Here is a 23,101-nt window from a genome sequence, read left to right as displayed (position 1 = left end):
ATTTTAAATGAATAGAAATAAATTGAAGTTTTTTTTAAATTCTGGTAACATAATTATTAACTGGTAAAAGTTTCAAGTATAGTTATCGATATTATTGAGATGAAGAAATATTGATTTATAATTTCCATTTACCATGTCCCATGTATAAACCTTGCTTTTTGTTATTTTTAAACTTAAAAATCAACGAAATTACTTCGATAACAGTATATTTTTTCTTTCAATCATTCGAAATCATTTAAACTTTTATATTATCATAATTTTTTTGATTTCTAACAAGTCTCATGAGAAGATTGAAAAAATGTTTTCAATTTTTTTCTGAGAAATTTACAAAAAAAATTTTATGGTTGCTACAGAAATGTTGAATTCATGTTTGAAATTCGAAGAGACCATCCTATACCTCATTTTAAAAGCAAAAGCAAACTCTACAATATTATGTATATTTTCTAAGAAAAATATGTGGATTTTTTCAACGAGATTCTTGACTCGACTAATATTTTACCTGCCAATTTACTTAAAAATTAAAGAAAAGAGAAATAAATTTCAGATAATACACGTTTCCTTCCGTTAATATATAAAATAAAAACACACGAATATAAAAATTTACATTTTTTTTCAGACGTAGTAAATTTCTATGTCGAGTAATTTAATAAGTTTTTAAATACACACTCGTATACGAATTGTTAGTTGAATGAACTTAGACGACAGCAGCGATAAATAAGGGTAGTAAATAAATAAGGGTGTAGTTAGAAAAATATCCACTATTTAAAGTAGTGAAGGTACCCGAGTGTTTGTAGCATGATAACTGCTAATATCAATGAAAATTAATTAATCGGTCTTATTCAATTTAATTTTCTAAAATATGATTTTAATCGTTTATAGATTGAGGGTGTATTATATTCATTTCCGAAATCAATTAAATAATATTGACGAATTCAGCTAATTTATAGGTGTGTCTTAATTTTTTGAAGAATACTAATTATTATAAAAAATTGATTTGAATAAGGCAAAGTCAACTAGTTAAGTCTCATTCTTTATCTATCATAAAGCACGTAACGCTGTTTCGGAGGTGAAAGGGTAAGTATTAAAACCTATTTTGGTCTAAATGGCGTTTCCAAAGACGTTATACAAATACTGTATTAGGGCGTTAAATTATAGGTGTGGGTTTAATTACCATATATACAGGGTATAATTTTGATCCAAAAAGAATAAAAATCAGGTTAATTTAATGATTGGATGCAGAGTTTCTGAGATATCGCAATATTTGTTTCGATTTTAGCCCATATCTCAAAAACTATTCGACCAGTCAGCAAATGAGTGAAAAAATATTTTGATATATTTATTAAAAAAATAAGCTTTGTAATTTGAAATCTTCGAATTTTAAAAATTATTTATTTTTACATTCAATTATTTTAGTTGTAAAAGTGGATTTAAAAAATCCATTTCCAAAGCGATGTCTCATTGAATTCATTTTTTAAACACAAAGCTTTTTTATGAACTTAATAGATTAATTTAAATTTACATGAGCCTTTGTAAACAAACATTGAATAAAAATTAATAATGATTGAAAATAATTTTCAAAGAACATATTTGATGAACTAAAAACGTTCAGTAATATTCAGTATCAGACACGAAATTTTAATTTATTAATTCAATATCGTTTTTAGGTTAGTATCGTAAGTAATAGAATAGAAGTACCTATATCATCTTTTATTAAACAAAACATCAGTGTATGGAAGCGTAAAGTTAATTAATTTATGTGCACTCTCCAACTTCAAATATTATTAATTATTTCTACAACGTTTTTAGACATTTTCTGTGTTTCTAATAGTTTTGGATAGGATGTAATAAAACATATGGCACAAATACTAGTGCAACAAAGATGGAGTCTGGACTCGTAAGACAAAACGATTGACGTTAGAATCATCAAGATCGGTCCACGCGTTTGGTCTCTAGTGTGTCAGAAAGGAACACACATATACATGTATAGATTGATAAATTCTTTCATTTGCCTCTTTCTTTGCGTCACGCAATCAGGTAAAAATAAACGCAAAACTTAAATCTTAAACCATTATAAGTGCTATTACTATAACATTATGTGATTCATACTTAATGTTATAATTTTTAGAATGGTAAAACACGTGTATTTATTTTTATAAAGATTAAAAATGAAAGCGGTACTTAAACATAAAAAATATTTTTAATCAATTCTTTTATACGTCTTTGGTGTTCAAAATTCTATCGACCACCAACTAGTTTTGGTTCTAGGAAATCTATGAAAACATATCATCCATCTACCGTTTTCCCATAAGACCAATGTTAAATATGCCTACTTTTGAAGTCAGTTATTTATTTAAATAATCAGACATCCTTCCCCTTAAATTTTCAAAATTGATTTAGACTTAGTCCAACTTCATATAAAAAATCAAGCCTTTTATCCAAAATTGCCCTGGCGGTCGTACATTGTTAATTGATAATTAAAATTTAAAATTTTTTGTTTCATTTTCATTTTGACGATATCAAAATACCTTAAAAAAGTAATATCAAAAAGACCGAGTTTTTTATACTTGTTTGTGGCTTCTGTACATAATTTATTAAATTAATTTTAAATAATAACTTTATTAAGATTGTAATTAATTAAAACAATATAGAAAATTATTCAGCGTCACGTACGTTTAAATTGCAAACTTGTTTTAATAAATATTATTTTAACTTAATCAGTTAGCAAAAAAAACAGGTACATAATTTTTAACCCTGCATACAGGATGGATCATTTTAATCTATAATGGCTAATAGCTCGTTTTGTAGTAACCGATCAAAAAATAATTTAAACAATAGTTGCAGAGTTTGATGGGGGACATTGATCATGTTCTGACATCACATTGAGTCTAATTCTTAGGGTTTGTATAATAGCCAATTTTGATCCTAAAAGGTAGGATAACACTTTAAATTAGAAAGTTGATGCTCATAAAAAACTAACATATTTCAACCAAACTATTTTTTCGAAAATCGTCAGCTATCCGAGGAAATGCAACCTAAAAATACGTCATTATTGCATTTAACCAAAAGATTCTATATAGGATATTTTAATTTTTTATTAACTCAGTCAATTGTTTGTTTTCACATGTCCTTTTTGTTATGTATTAGTTAATTCAACTTTGACTATTCATGCAAGAAGCTGATACAACTAAAAATTGTGATATATCCTCTAGTATGATCGTTTATCCGTTGCTATGACTACCGAGAATGATATGTTTCTCGAGGGTTGGCAGCGGGAAATATGTATAAGCGAGCCAATAACGAATTTAACGTGTAAATGATATATATACCTGAACATGAAAGTTGATGAATAATTTTGCATAATATATTGACGCGTCGTGTCTAGGATTACACTCGCGTGCAGATAGTGTAGGTACATAAAATTTTATATCCTTTTATATCATGTTTGTTGAGCTAGGAGACAAAAAATACACATCTATAGAAAAGGATGATACCAATATTTTCTATTATTTTCGTGTTTTTAATTTCTTAAGGGAGTTCTTTGGCCTCCCATATTAATTAAAAAATAATTGGACAAGGAAAAATAATTTTTTAATAATGGTTTAAGTCTTTATCTATCGTGAAATTTTGACCAAACCATAATGTGTAAATTTTTGTGAAAAAAATGTTCAAAAATGTTAACAATATAAGAGCCTTATAAGAAAATACGTCCTACCAACTTTTCTTGAATTATACTACCAGTTATCGAATAGTGAAAAAAAAGAATTTTTCGATTAGTGAAGAAGAACATTTTTTTTTTCGAAGAATTCAGGTTTCAGTTTTTGCACTAAAATATATATGCTACCGTTAATTCAATGGCAATGTTAAATCCAAGTTTTCGACTTTGGGAAACGATCGGATCATGCCGAAAAATAAGAAAAATCTCGAAAATTTTGACCTTATTTCAATTTTGCCGATTTTGAACCGGGCTGGTTTTTCATCAAAAACTGTAGTATTTATTTTTATAGAAGATTAAATTTTCAACAATTTGATATCAAGCCGGTTTTATAGGGCCGATAGTTTCGGGAACTTATTTTGTAAGATTACTAAAAAATTAAAGGTTAAAGTAGTCCAAAAAACTTATCATTTTAACATTCGACTAAAAGAATGGTATACTTTAATCTCCCAATTTTTTAAAACCCTAAAACCCCGAGTAATTTTTTATCGATTAATATTATCATACGCAAAAATACGAGCACAGCCTTTCGTATGTCCTAGTGATTCTCAATTTTGATAAACACTCGATTTTACGTACATATGCTTAAAATTTAATAAACAGAAAACACAATTAACTTCATGATAAATGTAAATATGGAAAATGCATGCCATTCCTGTAAAAAGTAAATAGTAAAGCTTTTTGAACAAAGACGTGGATGCAAATTACACCAACACGGACACGAGCAATTTTCCTTTAAAAATTGTTAGGAAAAAATATGACGTCGATGACTTCATGTAAATAATATTAATTGCTCTCAATTTAATTTCTTATACGAATAGTATAACATGCAATGGGTATATAATAAGTGGCAAAGATGATTAATAAATTCAAAACAAAATTTTTCCATATTTTTATTCGTGGTTTCCTGAACTACCTATACATGGAAGTAGAAACTGTCAGTTACTAACGCCAATTCAATAATAGTACAATAAATTTAAAAAAAAAGAAAATAAAAAAAGACTTTTGCCTGCCACATTTACAGTTGATAAGAAATATGCCAATAATATAGAAAAGTGAAGAAATATTTATTTCCGCGTTTATTTAGATTCATATCTGAGTATAGTTTTTATCATGTTCTACAGAATCCGTTTGAAAAAGTATGCTATATATTCTATCAAATCAAATGGTGCAGCCCGCCACCAAATTGACAACGAATAACATACACAATAAAAGTATAATTATTACTATTAGCTAATTCATACTGATGATGACTACTTGGTAGTCGAAATACGTTTTTATATAATACAAAAATTGATCTAGGAACTTGGGACAAAAATCGAAAGTTATTCAGTTCAAACCTTTCAATTTATTATTGCCGAATACCAAAACATGTAAGCCTTCGGTTGGATGTTTTCGAAAACCTATGAATGCTCCATTTTAAGCATTGATTGTTTTAGGTTTGTCGTAAGTAGGTGCTACATGTTTATATCTTTTCCGTTCATATATTATATGTGGGGTTTTTTTAAGTCATATATTTATTTTTGGCTTCAATACTTCGAAACATGTGCGCTTAAAAAAATTGTATTTACTTAAGTTAAGAATAACATACTTCAGTTAGTTTAAAAAAAATATTGTTTCAGGCGAACAGGTGTGTCGACATTCTAAATCATAATATTTTTATTATACATTTCAATTCTAGAATAGAAGTGGTTTTCGAGTAATTCTTTGAAAATTTTGTTGATATTCTAAATCATAATATATTTATTATTGAATCGAAATACTAATCAGTAAAAATTATTCACCAAAGGTTTCTGGGTGTATCAGGTTAGAAATTTTAGTGATTAGGATTTCGATTCAATAATAAAAATATTATGATTTAGAATATCCACAAAAGTTTTAAAAATTCATAGCTCGGAAAAACCATTCTAAAATTGAAATTTTTAGAGTTCTTTGAGGATTTAATGAAGTATACTCCCCGAAAGGATTACGAGTTGATAGAAAAGAGTTCTGGCTAACATAAAATGACAATTTAAAAATATCGATCGGCTTTAAATGGCCATAATTTAACGTAATAGAAGCAATCAATAAAAAAGTGAATAGATTTTTTTAGAGTATACCTGAACAAGAAATATCAACTGCTGATCAACTCTCTACTTCGAAAACTATAGATATGACAGCATTTTAAAAATTCAGATACAATACTAACAGATAAGAATACCGGTTCAGACAAGTTTCTAAGTTATACAGAAGCTGAGATATAAACTTTTAAAAATGACTAAAAATTCTATTTTTTTTCAAAATTCAAAAATTCTCCACCGACTCTACTTGAACGAATCGCTCTCAAATTTTCAGGATCATTCCTTTTTCTGATGTACTTTCGAGAAAAAAATCGGCATCTACATTGCTAACCCACCCCGCACACTTTTGTCGAAAAGTAATGGATCTGCCCATATATATTTACATTTTTATATAAAAACTAACAAATTTTATTTATTTCCTTTTTAAAAATAGTCGTTTTTAGACAAAGCAATAGAAAAAAAAATTTATTGGCAAAATAAATTTCCGTAGAAACAAAGTTAACAATTTTCTTTTGAAACTATTTGAAAAAATAATTATATATTCATCTCCTATAACATGGACTTTCTAATGACTTTTTACTCGACTATTTTCCAGATTTATTGTGCCTCTAGTGATACTAGTGATTTGATTGTAAAATATTAAAATTAAATAGTAAAAGCAAGAAATGCGTCTCCCCTCTGTTTGAATTATTAAAACTATTTTAATCAAATTAAAAAAAAAAGAAAGCAATACTTACACTCGATAAGCGTTAATAGTTTTCGACATTTTGTATGATTATTAAATATTTCATATATCATCAGGCTGAAATAGTAGCAGAAATCAAACTCAAAAAATTGAGCGTAGCAACAAAATTTCTTTAAAAAAAAATTTCTTATTGATAGAAAAAAATTATATAAAAAATCAGCACGTCGTTTTATTACACCACTTCTTTCTCTTCACCAACAACAAAAACAAGCCCAATTGGCTGTAGTTAAATCACTATATATAATAATACCGTGTTTTTGTATCGTAAACAACGTTAGTTCAAAGCCTTAAAAAGCGCACAGTTATATAATCACAACAATTTATTTTATTTCAATGTTCAAAAGCACATTTTATCAGACATTATTGGTTTATTGATTTATTATTTTAAGAAAATATTTAGCAAAAATATTTGAATTTAAAGCTATTTTATCTTAACCATCAATATATTATATGAAAAAATATAGTTAAGCTAACAATTAACAGTAAAAGCTATAAAATTTAATTTGTCATATACAATTATTTTCATTATTTACAAAAACAAAACAAAAAAAAACATTTGATTTGATTGCCTTTTATAATTATTTGTCTTCTAAGTGGAAAAAATGAGCATTTTTTTGTAAAAATAAACTAAACTACTTATTGGAATGTGTGTGCATTTTTATGAAAAAATAACAATAAAACGGAGGACACACAACGCGAACGAAAGGCCCTACTACACGGCGTCTAGCTTTGCGCAGACTACCCGTATCAACATCAACATTTTATATAGAAGCTTATAACAAGAAGGACGCCAATGACGCCATTAATACAACAAAAGCGCCGCGACGCTACTATGTATGACACCGCCCCCTTACCAACAAAATCACATGCGCGTAGGATACCACTATTATGTTTTTTTGAAACATACAGGATGGTTTACCAAAAAGTGTTCATACAAAAAAATTTTAATAATTTCTAAAAAATTATTTTTTTTAGAAAAAGGCTTTACAATGAGATCTTAAAAATTTCAAGAAGTGCCACACTTCTCAGACCGTGTTTGAAATTAGATAACTTTTGAAATATTTAGTTTACGCTGTATGTATCCAGAGACTTCGATTTAAATAAATATCGTATACATGATTAAAGTAAACAAAACAAATAATAAGAATAACTTTTTAAAATTGGAATTTATCGCGCTTAGTCTCTTAACAGCTTTTCAAGAGCGCGTGACATTCGCAGTTGGCATTTGTTTGTGTGCGATGAGCTTAGAGAGACAGTCATCTACGTCAAACCATGATTCATCATCTGGGACTAGCCGACCGTCTTCTTACAAAAGGTATTATGTGTGTATAAGAAGAACAGAAAAACAAGGTCCAAATGTCATGGACATGTGTGAAGTAGTCAACTGATTGTTGTGTGCCAAAATTATGATATGGAAAACTAATTTCGTTTAAAGTTGCTATTACAAATATTATTACCACTTTGTTTATCATAAAATACAGTTTGAAAGTTAATTATTATGTAAGTTCAAAGATACTCATTCAAGTCGCATTTTTCATGTATAACGACTGTAAACTATCTCGTAAGCCATATAAAATATATGAAGCAAGTGAGTTTTTATGGGCGTTCTTATGTATAAAACAAAGAGGGAATGTGTACTGTGTGTGATTGGTATTTTTTTTACCGCAAGTAAACATATCGATTTCATTGCAGTTTCAAAAATAATGAGGTTGGGGACCTGTCCAAACAATCAAGGTCAAACCTCTAATCCATCATATCAATGTTATTTTCAGTTTGATCTTTTAAGCGGGACTGTACTTAAAGTATTTACTTAGATGTTTGTGGGCGCAAGCGTGAGTTGATATTTTCAATCCGATTCACTTTTTAAAAACACAGTTTAGGATATGTATGCACATTTATTTTACCAGACAACACCTTTAAAGTGAGGGGCCACTCTGTAAAATTGGCGTTTTTCCTTAATTAAAATAAAAACATAACAAAATTTTTTTATGAATTAGATAAATTTTTTCTGTGCTACCGTGTAGAAAAATATCCCCTTAATTAAATCGAATAATCCTCGGGATTTAATTTAATACTTTAAATGATTGTCTATTTTATTGTTGAAATCAATTTTTTTGCATTCCTTTATCAAGGTCATTCTAATCATTAACATAATTATTTGATTTATACCCAGTAATTTGTTTACAACTTGTGTTACCGGTAAATAATACGACTATTTTCATTATAATATAAATAATGGTTACTTGTTTACCATTTGTTTGATTAAAATTATTAAAAATCTTTTTTTAACTGAAATATAGCTCTAATATTGATTTGATTTGTGGATTTGTAAGAACAAATTTTTAGACAAAACTAAGAGGTAATTTTTTTTTTAATTTGATTTAGCTGGAATTTGTTCTTTGTACAAGGTCCAACTTGCCAAAATTGATATTGCTTTCTAATGTACACGTGCGCGAAGTGGTCACACAAACGCCAATTTAAATGTATATGTCACAGTCTAAACTCTTAGCCAGTCTAAAGTACTTTTAACAGAAAAAAGGCATAAGTACTTTTGACTGCACAGGTTGGTCAAAAGTAGTTTTACTTGAAAATCATTAGTTAATAGTACTTTTAACTGGAAATTTGCGATCAAAAGTGATTTTGGTTGACAATAACAACAAATATATAAGTACATAATTCCTTTAAAAAGGCGAAGGCACATTTTTTTCATTTCTCCAAATAAGAAGATTTTACCGATTTTATATATTCAATACTATTATTTTAATAATTAGCATGAAAAAAAAAATCACCTATATATATATATTTTGATTTAAATTGAGAATGAATTGAGCAAGATTATTTTCAATATCATGGATTTTTAAATTTAATATTTTAAGAAAAAAATATTTTTAAATTAAAAAATAATTCTTGTTCTTTTTAAAAGTTAAATTACACCTTGATTACCAGGTCACTTAAATTGAATGCAAGGTTATCTATCAAGTAAAATTAGAAATTTTTACTTTATGTTCATAAATAATAAATCTTGTTTGAACTTTAAAATGAATTTTCAAAAAATTAAGATAAACTACCACCTGTAAATACTCAGGGCATCTTCTAAGACAATTAGAATTTAATTTAAAGGATTCGCTATGATAACCTAAAGGATTTGTTAGAATGATCTCTGATTTTTTAAGTGAGCTATTAGATCACTTTCTGAACTTTTCACTTTCAGATCACAAATGTTTAAAAAACTCAAATCGTTATATTTCGAATAAATTTTCAATGACAATTATCATAGTAGATAAGAATTTTTGTTTTAAGAAATTCCACCAATTTTTACGAGTAGCGTTTAAATCAGAATCCCAATCCATTTTCGACTTAATTTCTAGTCTTTATAGATATCTTTCGATAAGACGGGGGATTATTTTACTCAACCAACACGAATCGTTTGTCCCACATTCTCACAAATAGCAAGTTGTAACTGCGATATCTAAGGTCTAAGATATCTAATGATATACAGATCTTGAAATAATCGAAAAAATGCGTTATAAATATTGCGTATATATAATAGAGGGTTGTTCAATAAATTGTTACCACTTAAATGGGTAAGACGTTTATTTTAAGAACATAATATGAGTAATATTTTATTATATATAGTAAGTTATTTTAAATTATACAGGGTGGGCCATTTTAATCTATACACCTAAATATCTCGATTTGTAGTTAACCAATAAAAATATAACTAAAAATAAAAGGTGCAGAGTTTGATGGGGGGCATGATGTTGTGACATCACATTGGACCAAGTTCCTCGGGTTTCTTTCAATAGTCAATTTAGATCCTAAACGGTACAATATACAATAAAACTTTTAGAAAGTTGATTCTTATGAAAAAATTAACAATTTTTGTTCAAAACATTTTTTCGAAAAACCTTCGGGGAAAATTCGACTTAAAAAAAAAATAATCAAGGACAATGAAGGACATTCACCTGTGTCCGTGAATTTGACCTACAATTATCGATAAACTTTAAGTGATTTTTTTTTTTTTTGATTAAATACAATAATGACATATTTAAGTCGCATTTCCTCCGAAAGGTAATGTTTTGCGAAAAAATGTTCAGCACAAAAATTAACAGTGTTTTTATGAGGGCCAACTTTCTAATTTAAAGTGTTATTCTATCTCTTACCGTTAAGAATCTAAATTGGCTATTAAAGATACCCGAGGAACTAGATCCAATCTGGTATCAGCACATAATGCCCAACATCAAACTTTTGTTTAAGTTATTTTTTGATTGGTTAACTACAAAACGAGATACTTAGGTTTATAGAAGAAATGTTCCACCCTGTATATTACTTTGTATTATATTCTTAAAACACATCGTCATTAATTCATCATCAATTCGTCATTAATTTAACTGGCAATATCTTATTGAACCTTCCTGTATAAGTAGGGTGGATAAAATATTAAAATTATCAACCAAATTGTAAGTGATTTTAAGCTTTGCAAAATTAAGGTGAACTATTTTTAAATAATCAGTACCGTTTATGTTATCAAACACCGACACTTTAATAAGATTACACTTGCGATAAAAAACATTGTTTTGTTCTATTTCACAAATATTTTTGTTTACATTTAGCACACTTTAAATTTATTTTACATATGAATTCAAATTACACACAATTTAAAACACAGTAATTTAAAACACAGTAATTTAAAACATTTCAAATAATGCGTCATTGAACGGATAAAATAAATACTATCTTAAAAAAATCTCTAATTATAAATTTAGTTTCACGAAATAAAGAAAAAAAATTAAATACAAAATATTTTATTTAAAAACATGATCAAAAAAACGCGTCACTTATGTTTTTAAATTACTGGATATTTAATACGACAAAATTAAGAGAACTTTAATGAAAAATATTTAACTATAGCAAAGGTAATTTTACTGTGAAATCTACATGAATAATACTAAAAAATTTTATTTGTAGATATAAAATGTTCACATGATTCATTTTACTTACAGAATGTGTAAAGGAAAATATTATTAATAAAGGGGGACACACATGTTTAAAATCATGCAGTTTAAATTTTCAGCTTGTCTCAATTACAATTAACAATTATATGAGAGACTGAATAATATATTTAGTTCTATTCTTACTTCGATTTACATGTTTTTATACCATGTATATATGAAATATAAATATGTAGTATATTAAGTTTAGTCCCAACAACGTTTAAAAATAGTGATGCTACGAAAAAAATGTTGGTATAGTTCTTCATAGAATCATCTAATTAGTCCATTTTAGGTAGTCCGTCCGTCTGTGAACACGATATCAAGCTGAAATTTTTACAGCGCATTTAGGACGAAAAAGTGAGGTCGAGTTCGTAAATGAGCAACATAGGTCAATGGGTCTTGGGCCCGTAGGACTCATCTTGTAAACCGTTAGAGCTAGAACAAAAGTTTAAATGTAAAAAATGTTTTTTATCTAAAAATAAACAACTTTTGTTTGAAACATTTTTTCGTAAACATCACTGTTTACCCACGAAGGCGCTAATTAGGTGCAAATTTTATAGTATGTATTAATATGGGATTATCAGTTATGCATGTGTGACATGTATATGTGTAATGTGAAAGAGTAATCAATACTGTCTATACATGGTATTTCAACAATTAACTCAGTCAATTGTTTGTTTTCATTTGTTTAAATATGGGTTCACCGATTTGTCCATAATTTTTTAGTAGTTTTTATGTTATGCGATAATTAATACTACTAATTTGGGTGCTTGATCTAGTACAATGCGTTCTAAATTAGTGCTAAACTGAGACAAAATTGCAAGTAAATGAATCTCCAAGAAGAACAGTTGAATAGAGATTAATTAATTAATAAACTTGAATAGAGATTACAGAGAAATACATAAGCTTTCGAATTTAGTCCAATTTTGAAACAGAAAACCAAAACTCTGAGTCATACTGTAAAAAAATTTGTTATCTATCGAACTATGCAAAATATATCACACTTGATAGTACAAACAATTGCTTTTAGCTATATATAGGTGTGATTATGATACTATCCCATACCTATGTTACTGATGAAAGATCAAATTTCAATGAGATTTATATTGAAAATGAAAGTTTATTACCTTAGTAAAACCTCGAAATTTGTGTATTCCAATTTAATATTAATCATAGTACAGCCTCGAACGTTACATACAAATTTAAACTCATATTATTGAAATTTACTAGACGGTGAAAATGATAAGATAACGTCTATAAAATGCAACAGTAGTTTCCGAATTGAAGATGATATGTACTACCTACTGCATTGCAGCAAAACCCATATTATAATCAGGTAGAACAAGTTTGAATACAAGACGGGAATTACCAATGCTTACACGAGAGGCTTTCAATAATTTTTGTATCAATCTGAAAAATTCGACGTACTCAAGATTTTATAATTCACAGATCTGCGCATTGAAACTAAAGAATATCTGTTACCCAGTGACCTAGTGTAAACAGATGAGTAACCAGCAATTGGCCATTCGCATTCAATTATTAATTCAAAAAATTTTTTAAGAGATAAAATACCGAACTTTATTATCTCAATCTTCTCTTGCTATAAAAGTTGTGGTTTGAGTATTTACGTGATTTTTATACAAGTTAATAATTCAGAAAACTCGAAAAACATGTACAGGTGATTAAAATAATTTCAAGGTCAATAATAACGAACAAAAGAAGATTCTGTAGAAGATAACCTGCGTATGATCAGGGCTCTCAATTTACGTAACAATCGTCAGAGTTGCAAAAAGACTGCATTAGACGACTTTAGACAACTACAGATGAATTGCTGATGTAGTTTTTCTGAACGATATATAATCATGATAAAACTTTTGAAACAAAAATATGAAAAAGTTGATTAAATCATTTTAAAAAAACATTATTTTAAGATTCCTTTCACAAATATAAGAAATAAAATTTATATATACGATTTAGAAACTTTCCATTATCGAACTATTCAATTCTCCAAGTTTTAAAAAACTCTTGATTCCAAAACATAAAGACATGAATTTCCTAATTCATAGTCTTCTGTTCATAATTCATAGTAGCAATAAACTCCTAAATAAATAAAATGCCCCTCAAATTCTAAAGCAGGCATGGGCAAATGTGACTCAGGGAAGTCCCTCGGACTTCTCACTTAAAATATGAGTACGACAGTGACAACCTAAAATACGAGTAAGACAGAGAGACAACATTTTTTTTCAACCTATCTCATTACTATTAGAGAAACTGAGATAGGTAGATGATTTGTACACCCATCTCGCTTCCTCCTCTATGAGCAATGCGGACTTGGATAAAGAGACACACAATTGAGTTTATTTCACACAATAAAGTTATAACAATGGAGACTTCGGCTTAAAATAACTCGCCCATGCCTGTCCTAAAGCTTAAAATTTTTTATTGGTCCAAAAATGAATAGAATGCAAAATGTTTCTTCTTTATTTTCATTGAACTAGCCAATGAAATACTTCCTGATGTTGAATTAAGCACATGTGATATTAAATTCGTGGCAAATGAATTGAAATTGAAACTACAATAGGTTTGAGAAACGTTTCTTTAATAACTATTGTGTAATATTATGAACAAAAACAAAAACTCCCAACAGAATAACCCAGAAGTGTGTGAGATTATAAAAAAACATAGGTATTTATTTATATTCCAATCTGTTTAACAAATTTCTTGAAATATAATATTGCCCACAATATAAAATGTCATTAAACATTCGCAAAACCTAATTACACAATATTTTTTGAATCATATTTCATTCTGAATAAATATTAGATATATAAATTTTATTAGATATATAAAATTAAATAATTTGTGCTCACAATACTACACCCTACAAAATTTACAAAAACTATCCGACAAATGCAGTTTTTCCTTGTAGTTCTCTCAAACTGAGTCAATTTTCTTGTAACATAGCTAAGAACACCCCCATTAAATTATCTTCCAAAAAATTCAAAAGCGGTTCGTCTGTTTAGGAACTGTGGTGCCAGACAGGCATACAGACACACATAGCGATCAAAATAACACTTCTCTTTTTTCGTCGGGGGTTAAAAAATAAGAAAAACGTTTATAATAATAAATATGGTTACTTTAGAGATTAAGATAATTAAGTTTGGTAACAAAAATATTAAAACTTTATAATCAAATTGTACATCTTGAAAATGATAAGTCTTTGATATGAACTATATCATATTATGTTTTATAATATGAATTATAATTTAAATAAGCTGTTCAAGTGAGTGCGACCCTTATGGTCCACACATTAAATTACCAGATGATGAAAATAACTTTCACTAAACTGCCTACAACGCATAATTAATTATTGTATTGGAACCGAGATATATGTAGCTTTAAATAGAAGTAAAATTCGTGCTTTCTAAGCATGAGGTACTGACATCAAATCTATTAAATTGTCATAAACTTTTGTTCTTTGATAAACTTTGTGCCATTTAATTTTACTCTTACATGAATTATTGATAGTCAAGTAATTTTATTTTCATAAAGAAATTTAAAAAGTAATTAGATCAATATATATTTTTAAACACACGATTTTATTGCATGTGCACGCAATCGATATTGGTTATTAATTAGTTATAAGCCGAACAGTTTCTATAATTATTCAATGAAATTATTATCACGCAATTAATGTATCCCTTCTTAACACAAAACTTTCGTTAAAACAAAATTCAATCAACTTATACGGATAGGATTGTTTCAGAAAATTTGGCCTTTTTATTTAGTGCAGCAAAAATGCAAATTCATTTGGGTCTATGGGCGAATAATTCGTATGGATCTGTCTAAAAGTGGGACTAGCGTTTTTTAGCGAAAAACGTAAATCTATTGGGTACTTTCTGAGAATTCTCCACCCAATCTCTAACGGAAATTTAAAGCTCTTTTTTGGTTTTCGGGCTATAGTTGAAAAAAATATATGAAGTGCTATCGTTTTCTAGAAAAAACCATTTTACATACTAAATTTCCTTTCGATTGGTATTTTATTTGTATCAATACATCAATATTTGACTGAGCTACGCTTGTTTTAATTTTGAGTACAATTCGACGATTTTATATCAAAAATTAGGTTTTTCATTTGTCAAAATGAGTACGCATTTTAGCCGCATATACTTACCAAAAGAGAGTAGAGCTTTGCTTAAATAAGTATTTTATCGATTTTTCATTAATGGGTATTTATGGCTCATTTCAAAGCTTAAAAACTATATAAGAGTTGGAAGTGCTTTTGCGCCAAGTTACAATTTCATACTTCTATTACATCGAAACCCGAAAATTTAAAAACCTTTTTTTTTTACAAAATCCGCAATTTTTACTCAACATTCAAACGGCCGTCGTAGCTTTATCAACACTTACTGGACTAAAGACTTACTAGGAACAGTGCAGGCTACAGGCCGTTTAAGAGAATCACCATGTATTACAATAAAATAATAAATGAAACAGTCTGTATATATAAACTATATAAAAATACACAAAGTCGGTTGAATTAATCAAATATAATAATTTTACAACCTCCGTTGCTATTAAAAATTACATCATCACTTCATTTAAGTATGATTACAATCATTGTTTAAAAACATCATCATTAATTTAGTTTATTCAACAAAAATACAATTTCTTCATTTTAATTCTAAGTACAAACAACACCTGTGTACTGCGTTAAGAAAAGTCTTTGAATAAAAATGATACACAATTTAGAAAACTAGATTCGTTTTCATTTATATTCGTCTATACTGAATATTCGAGATTTGCAATCTTGTTTTGAAACATTAACGATCATTTCAGTTAATGAAATCTTTACAAAATATATACAAATGTAAAACAAGTGAAAACAAACAATTGACTGAGTTAACTGTTGAAATACCATGTATAGAAAGTGTTGATTACTTTGTCACATTACACATACATACATGTCGCACATATATAACTGATATAGCCATAACATACATACTATACAATTTGCGCTCTCACGGGTAAACAGTGATCTTTACGAAAAAATGTTTCAAACAAAAGTTTTTTTTTTATAAGGAACATTTTTTACATTTAAATTTTTGTTCTATCTCTAACGGTTTACAAGAAGGGTCCTACGGACCCAAGACCCAATTGACCTATGTTGCTCAAACGAGAGACAGCCGGAAATAGACTAATTAAGTGATTTTATGAACACCTATACCAAAATTGTTTTCGTTGCATTAATATTTTTAAGCGTTACAAACTTGGGACTAAATTTAATATACTATGTATATTTCATATATACATGGTATAAAAAATAAATTGCATTCATTTTGGTTTGATGAAAGAAATTAAATGAAAATCGTCCTATATACATTTCGATTTAACCGTAATAAATTTTCTTCGAACACATTATTACTTCACTGTATTTTAGTGAATTGACAGATATAAAGAATGGATGAGCTAGTTCTTATCCTTTTCGTGTTTGCTTCACTAAATTAAATAATAGTTTTTTGCCCACAGACAATTGGGTGTTGATAATTTAATTTATCAACAGTCAAACAAAAGTTTCTACAAAAATAAAGTTTTATCAGTGATTATTTATAGAATTTTTATGATATTTACCTGATTATTGTTTGACAGTAAATGTATTATTATATAAAATAAAATAATAAATTAATAAGAAAATTCACAAAGGTAGATACTTAAATCAAAATCAAAACTTTCAATTAAATTAATTTTTGTTGTGACGGCGAGAATCGAACCCGCTGCCCTAGGCATACCGCGAACGGATGAGGTTACGCCTTAACCAACTAAGCTACTAGGGTTGACATGATAAATATGTAAAATTTATAATTTTTAACTTTTGTTTATTATATTCAGCAAAATATAAAAATTTCTATTTTACTACCATTTATCGAAAAATTATGTACGCTTCGATTTCGCTTTAACAAATTTGTCTTTCTTTATACCAAAGCGGTCTAGGTATTAAATAGGATGTTGGACAGATATAACGGTTGACATTTACCAAGCAGAATCGATATGGACATTTAAAGAAATTTAATTTTAACAACGATATAAAAATAATAGCATTATTGTTGAAGAGATAATTCGTAAATATACTTGTTTACAATTACAATTTAATAATCATCAACATGAATAAGCTAATCGTATTTATTCTCCGAAGGGATACTTTCCACATATACTCGATTTCATTAAAGTGGCACCGGTTAAAACATTCTAAATGTACTCATCAAATGTAATGTTTTAGTAACAATTAGAATATTTTAACTAGTTCTTTTTTAATGATATAGAGTAAACATAATTTTGTGACACTTCCACGGTGTAATTGTCTTTCTGAAATATATATATACGAATAGCTAATTTGGTTACAATTTCTGGGGGTAATAATTCTCCTCGGAGATTTGTTACTCTCCGCTATTCGGTGATACATTCTCGGCGTAATTACTCTCCTAAAAGATATATAACGTTGCTAATTTGATGACACGGTGACGGCGGTAATTATACTCTTAGTGAAATATATTACTCGTCACATATTTGATGACACTTTCACGGCAGTATTCTCCGAAGATAAAAGCAACTCGCCGCTAATTTATTCGCACTTTCACGACGTAATTATTCTCCTCAGATATATTACTCATCCCTAATTTGGTGTAACTTTCGTGGCAGTAATTATTCTCCTGAGAGATATGTTACTTTGTCTCTTATGTAATCGCACCACCCTTCAAAACGTAATTATTCTCCTGAGATATATTACTCATCTCTTATTTGGTGACACTTTCAAGCCAGTAATTATTCTCCCGAAAGATATATATGTTACTTGGCGCTAATTTAGTCACACTGTCATGTCACAATTTTTCTCTTAGGGTATATTAGTTGTCACTAATTTGGTTCATGGCGGTAATTATTCTCCTAAGAGATATGCCACATTGATGGCTATTAACCAAATTCCAATAATAGTTTAATTCAGAACAGAACATTTAGAAAATTAATTTTTTGCACAGTAAAAATGCAGCCAAAGTAATTTTTTTTTAAAAAGTCACGTATCTGAGATAAATCTTACATAATTTAAGTATTGATTAAATTTCAATTGAAGCCTATTTCGAATTTAACAAAAACAATCAAATAAAATGATAATTTTAAAAACGATAACAATCATATAATTACTTTCTTTTTCATATCTGATAAGAGCTATAATAACCCACCTAAACATATGATATCATTCATCGATGAATTAATAACAAAACATAACCTACCTTTTTTATATAAATAAATTCACCATATAAGTAAAACCTTTTTTATGCACATAATCCATACACACATGAATATCACATGCACACAGTTAGAGTATATTTACGCATATTTAGAGCCTCTTTCTAATGAAAATCGTAAGTATTCTTTCGTATTAAATTTCTTTGATGAGTTTTCAATACAATAGCATACATAGAAATATTTAATAAATTCATATGAAAAAAAAATTATGGCCATGAGTCATGCTACTAATACTAAGCAGTAAGCACACTAAGTAAGTTGCTGTGATGTTACTAAAAAGAGTAACTGAGTAAGTATTGTCTTTGTTAAGTATCAAATTCTCTCAACCAATCAGTTAATCAAATAATACATATGTGTTGTTATATTACATATGTTAGACTTGCAGACATAGCAGTAATCAATGGCACAGAGATTGGTATCTGTGTTTTAACTTGAGGATAAATTACGTTTTTTTTACTTGTACTTCCTATGTCGAGGTTATCAATTGTTCTTAAGAAGTGATTCTGTTGCCAGCGATGATAAATGCAATTTTCGGTTACACAATGTACACATATCAGCCTACAGTTACTCTTTGAATACTCTTATTTCAAATGACAATCGATCGCTAGGTATATATGAGTTGATAAGGCCAACACAAATGTAATAAGGCTCAAATTAAAGTTTACAGAGTTCAAAATAGCATTATGATATTGTTTTGTTTCACTGAGAAAAGAATGTATATATGCATGCGTTTGTCGTTGTAGAGCAGGCATGGGCAAACAAGACTTACAGAAGTCCCTCAGACTTCTTACCTAAAATACGAGTAAGGCAGTGACAACCTAAAATACGAGTAAAACAGAGAGACAACTTTTTTTTTTCTACCTATCTCATTACTATTAGAGAAACTGAGACAGGTAGAAGAGTCGTATACTCGTCTCGCTTCCTCCTCTATAAGCTATGCGGGCTTAGATAAAGAGACACGCAATAAAGTTTATGACACACAATAAAGTTATAGGAATGGTGACTTCGACTTAAATTAACTCGCCCATGCCTGATGTAGTGGATATGTCGTCCTATAATTGCAATGAATATTGATTGATATAGCCGAGATTTAGGCGCCACCTTTCAATTTCGTCGTTATAACTAATTCGTGGTTATATCCGATGTCTTTATAACCGTTTTTGACTGTATAACAATCTGTGTATTAATATTTGACAAAAATGCATTTTATAACATAGGAGAAAAAGTTACTAAGTTAAGATTTCTAGCCAGGCGTGAATAAGGTCAAGATTTTGAATAGATCGGCTTAGCTCATTATATAACTGCGTTTTTAAGAACTTAGATCATAATAATACGAATAATTTTAATTGTTAAAACTAAATTAATTTTATTGAATGAAAATGATTGGCGAGGGTGGCAACGTAGATGCTTCATTTTTCGTATTAAGAAATAAATTGTGTACGACATAATCTTCAGGCTATAATTTTTTTTCGATTCCGGTAAAGCACTTAAATGATAAATCAATAAATCTGATTGTTAATAACATAAAATGGTACAGAAAGAAATCGCTTAGATTTAATTCGTAAAAAGTAAGCTACTGTTATTTATATTTGTACCTAACAATAAATCGAGAAGATAGTCATAGGATTATCCAAGTAGGATAACTGGCGGATAAAAACATAAGATGTGTAATTGTAAAACAGATACTGCATTCGAAAAAACCTACAGTGTATACTTATGTCGAATTTACGCTGTGCCTACAGGGACATCTACTTCTTGCAAGTAGACACTTACTCGGTGTTTAAGGTCATCACGAACATTAAAATTTTGCGACTAATGAAAAATATACAAATCATAGAGGCTTTGAGCAAAATAATAACTTACAATAATTGATAAACGTTTTTCGTGATCTAATTTTTAATGTTCATTATCTTTATCGGATTTTTTAAACTTATTTCCCGAAAAATTTCTAAATAATCCAGTGCAGTTAAGGGTTGACCCAAAAGTTTGTGTCACTAAATTTTTTTTTATTCATTCATTCAAGAGGGGGTTGCTTGGAGATCTTAAATCTGATTTTGCGTATTAGGGAAATTAACCATCTGACGTGATATATATGGATGTGATACTTTTGGCCAGGCACAAGTATCACAACCGCATTTTCGTGCTTTGCCGACTTCGGGCTACTTCGCGAGACTGATGAGGAGGCTTTAGTAGTTTGAATACAGACAAGTGAAACCAAACAACTGACTGAGTTAATTGTTGAAATTCCATGTATAGAGTCTTGATAACGGAATCGCTTGTTTTTAAATAGCCAAACATAGGTACAAGTCACACAGACATGATTGATATTCCCATGTAATACATACTAAATAATTTGCTCCCTCACTGGTAAACAGTGATATTTCCGAAAAATGTTTGAAATAAAAGTTGTTTATTTTTTTATAAGGAACATTTTTTACAATTTTTTACAATTTACAAAAATTATTAATTTTTCTGGTAGTCACATACGTGTATGTAAACAGCATCCACACTTATCCAAAATAATCTATCAATCATTTTATAATTACATAATTAAGTAATTTTTTTTTTTTGCTTAGATATAAAAATTCTATTTGGCTAAAACGAATACAAAGAATGAATCGTCTTAACATGATTGCATAGAAAGTAAAGTAATTCCACACATAGTTAATTTTTTTTTCATGCTTTTGTTAATTAACGGCCATGACCGTACTATTATGTTTCGCTTAGTGGATCTGACAAGTCATTTCTTCTCAATCATAATTTATAATACATACAATATTTATAAAATATTGAAAAAAAATCTTAACTATAGATTTTAATATTAAAGCAAATTATTTAGGTTTTATTTTTTTAATGGAGCGTAGTTTTAAAAACGTAAGAAAAATTTTTCGAGCGAAATTTAAATGGAACAAAGAAGTTGTAGCACATGCATAGACGCAAAAAAGGATTCCGTCACCATAATAACTACTTTTTTTCTGGGAAAAGTACTTCGGTCAATTAAAAACTAGATGGCAGCATATTTGGGGGTACAAGAGTTCTTTTATAAAAAAAATCGTGTTTAACCTAAGCCTGTTATCAATTTGAATTGGGCAAATATGGAGTTGTAATTTAAAAAGAAACAAGTGAAAATAAACAATTGACTGGGTGACTAAGTTAATTGTTGAAGATTTATAAAGGCATATAAATGAAGGTTTACCCATGATACTAGCTGACATTGTAACTTTCTATAGGTAAAATCATTAAATTTACCTGATTTTTATACTTTTTGGATCAAAATTACCCCATTCACCGAGTTTCATCAAATTGAAAAACAAAATTTTTTTTGCGATTTTTTGATTATATCAAAGGGGTATCCTAAAAATTGCAAAAATCGAAAAAAAAAATTGTATCTCCAATTTTGATAAAACTCAGTATATAAGGTAATTTTGACCCAAAAAGTACAAAAATCGGGTGCATTTGACGACTGGTCGAATAGTTTTTGAGACACTGACTAAAATCGATCCAAATATTGCGATATCTCTGAAACTCTGCATCAAATCATTAAATTAACGTGATTTTTATACTTTTTGGATCAAAATTACCCCATACACCGAGTTTCATCAAATTCCAAAACAAAAATTTTTTTTGCGTTTTTTTTCGATTTTATCAAAGGGGTACCCCTTAAAAAAATTGCAAAAATCGAAACAAAATTTTTTATCTCCAACTTCGATAAAACTCAGTATATAAGGTAATTTTGACCCAAAAAGTACAAAAATCGGGTGCATTTGACGACTGATCGAATAGTTTTTGAGATACTGACTAAAATCGACCCAAATACTGCGATATCTCAGGAACTCTGCATCCAATCATTAAATTAACCCGATTTTTATACTTTTTGGACCAAAATTACCCCATATACCGAGTTTCATCAAATTCCAAAACAAAAAATTTTTTGCGTTTTTCTCGATTTTTTCAAAGGGGTACAAAAAAGGGTACCCCTTAAAAAAAATCGAAAAATTTTTTTTATTTCCAAATTCGATAAAACTCAGTATATAAGGTGATTTTGACCCAAAAAGTACAAAAATCGGGTGTATTTCTTGACTGGCCGAATAGTTTTTGAGATACGGACTAAAATCGACCCAAATATTGCGACATCTCAGGAACTCTGCATCCAATCATTAAATTAACCTGATTTTTATACTTTTTGGACCAAAATTACCCCATATACCGAGTTTCATCAAATTCCAAAACAAAAAATTTTTTGCGTTTTTCTCGATTTTTTCAAAGGGGTACCCCTTAAAAAAATTGCAAA

At 28.5% G+C, this 23,101-nt stretch overlaps 1 protein-coding gene across 4 annotated transcripts in view; it reads right to left on the bottom strand.

The window, feature by feature from the left end:
- LOC123293901 (kinesin light chain) overlaps positions 1-23,101 on the bottom strand; it is a 72,754-nt gene that overhangs the window by 46,932 nt on the left and 2,721 nt on the right. The window contains exon 1 of one of the 4 annotated variants that reach the window (XM_044874892.1): positions 6,510-6,824. The exons of the other annotated variants lie outside the window; for them this stretch is intronic. Coding sequence (XP_044730827.1) covers positions 6,510-6,538 — 29 coding nt within the window. The 5' untranslated portion in view covers positions 6,539-6,824. Of the gene's footprint in view, positions 1-6,509; positions 6,825-23,101 lie in introns of those variants that run through there. 4 annotated transcript variants of the gene reach the window in all.

Source organism: Chrysoperla carnea, chromosome 2 (genome assembly GCF_905475395.1).
Source record: "Chrysoperla carnea chromosome 2, inChrCarn1.1, whole genome shotgun sequence".
In the NCBI taxonomy this organism is placed as follows: domain Eukaryota; kingdom Metazoa; phylum Arthropoda; class Insecta; order Neuroptera; family Chrysopidae; genus Chrysoperla; species Chrysoperla carnea.
The sequence above is the reverse complement of the archived record's forward strand: the minus strand, read 5'-3'. Positions and strand labels throughout refer to the sequence as shown.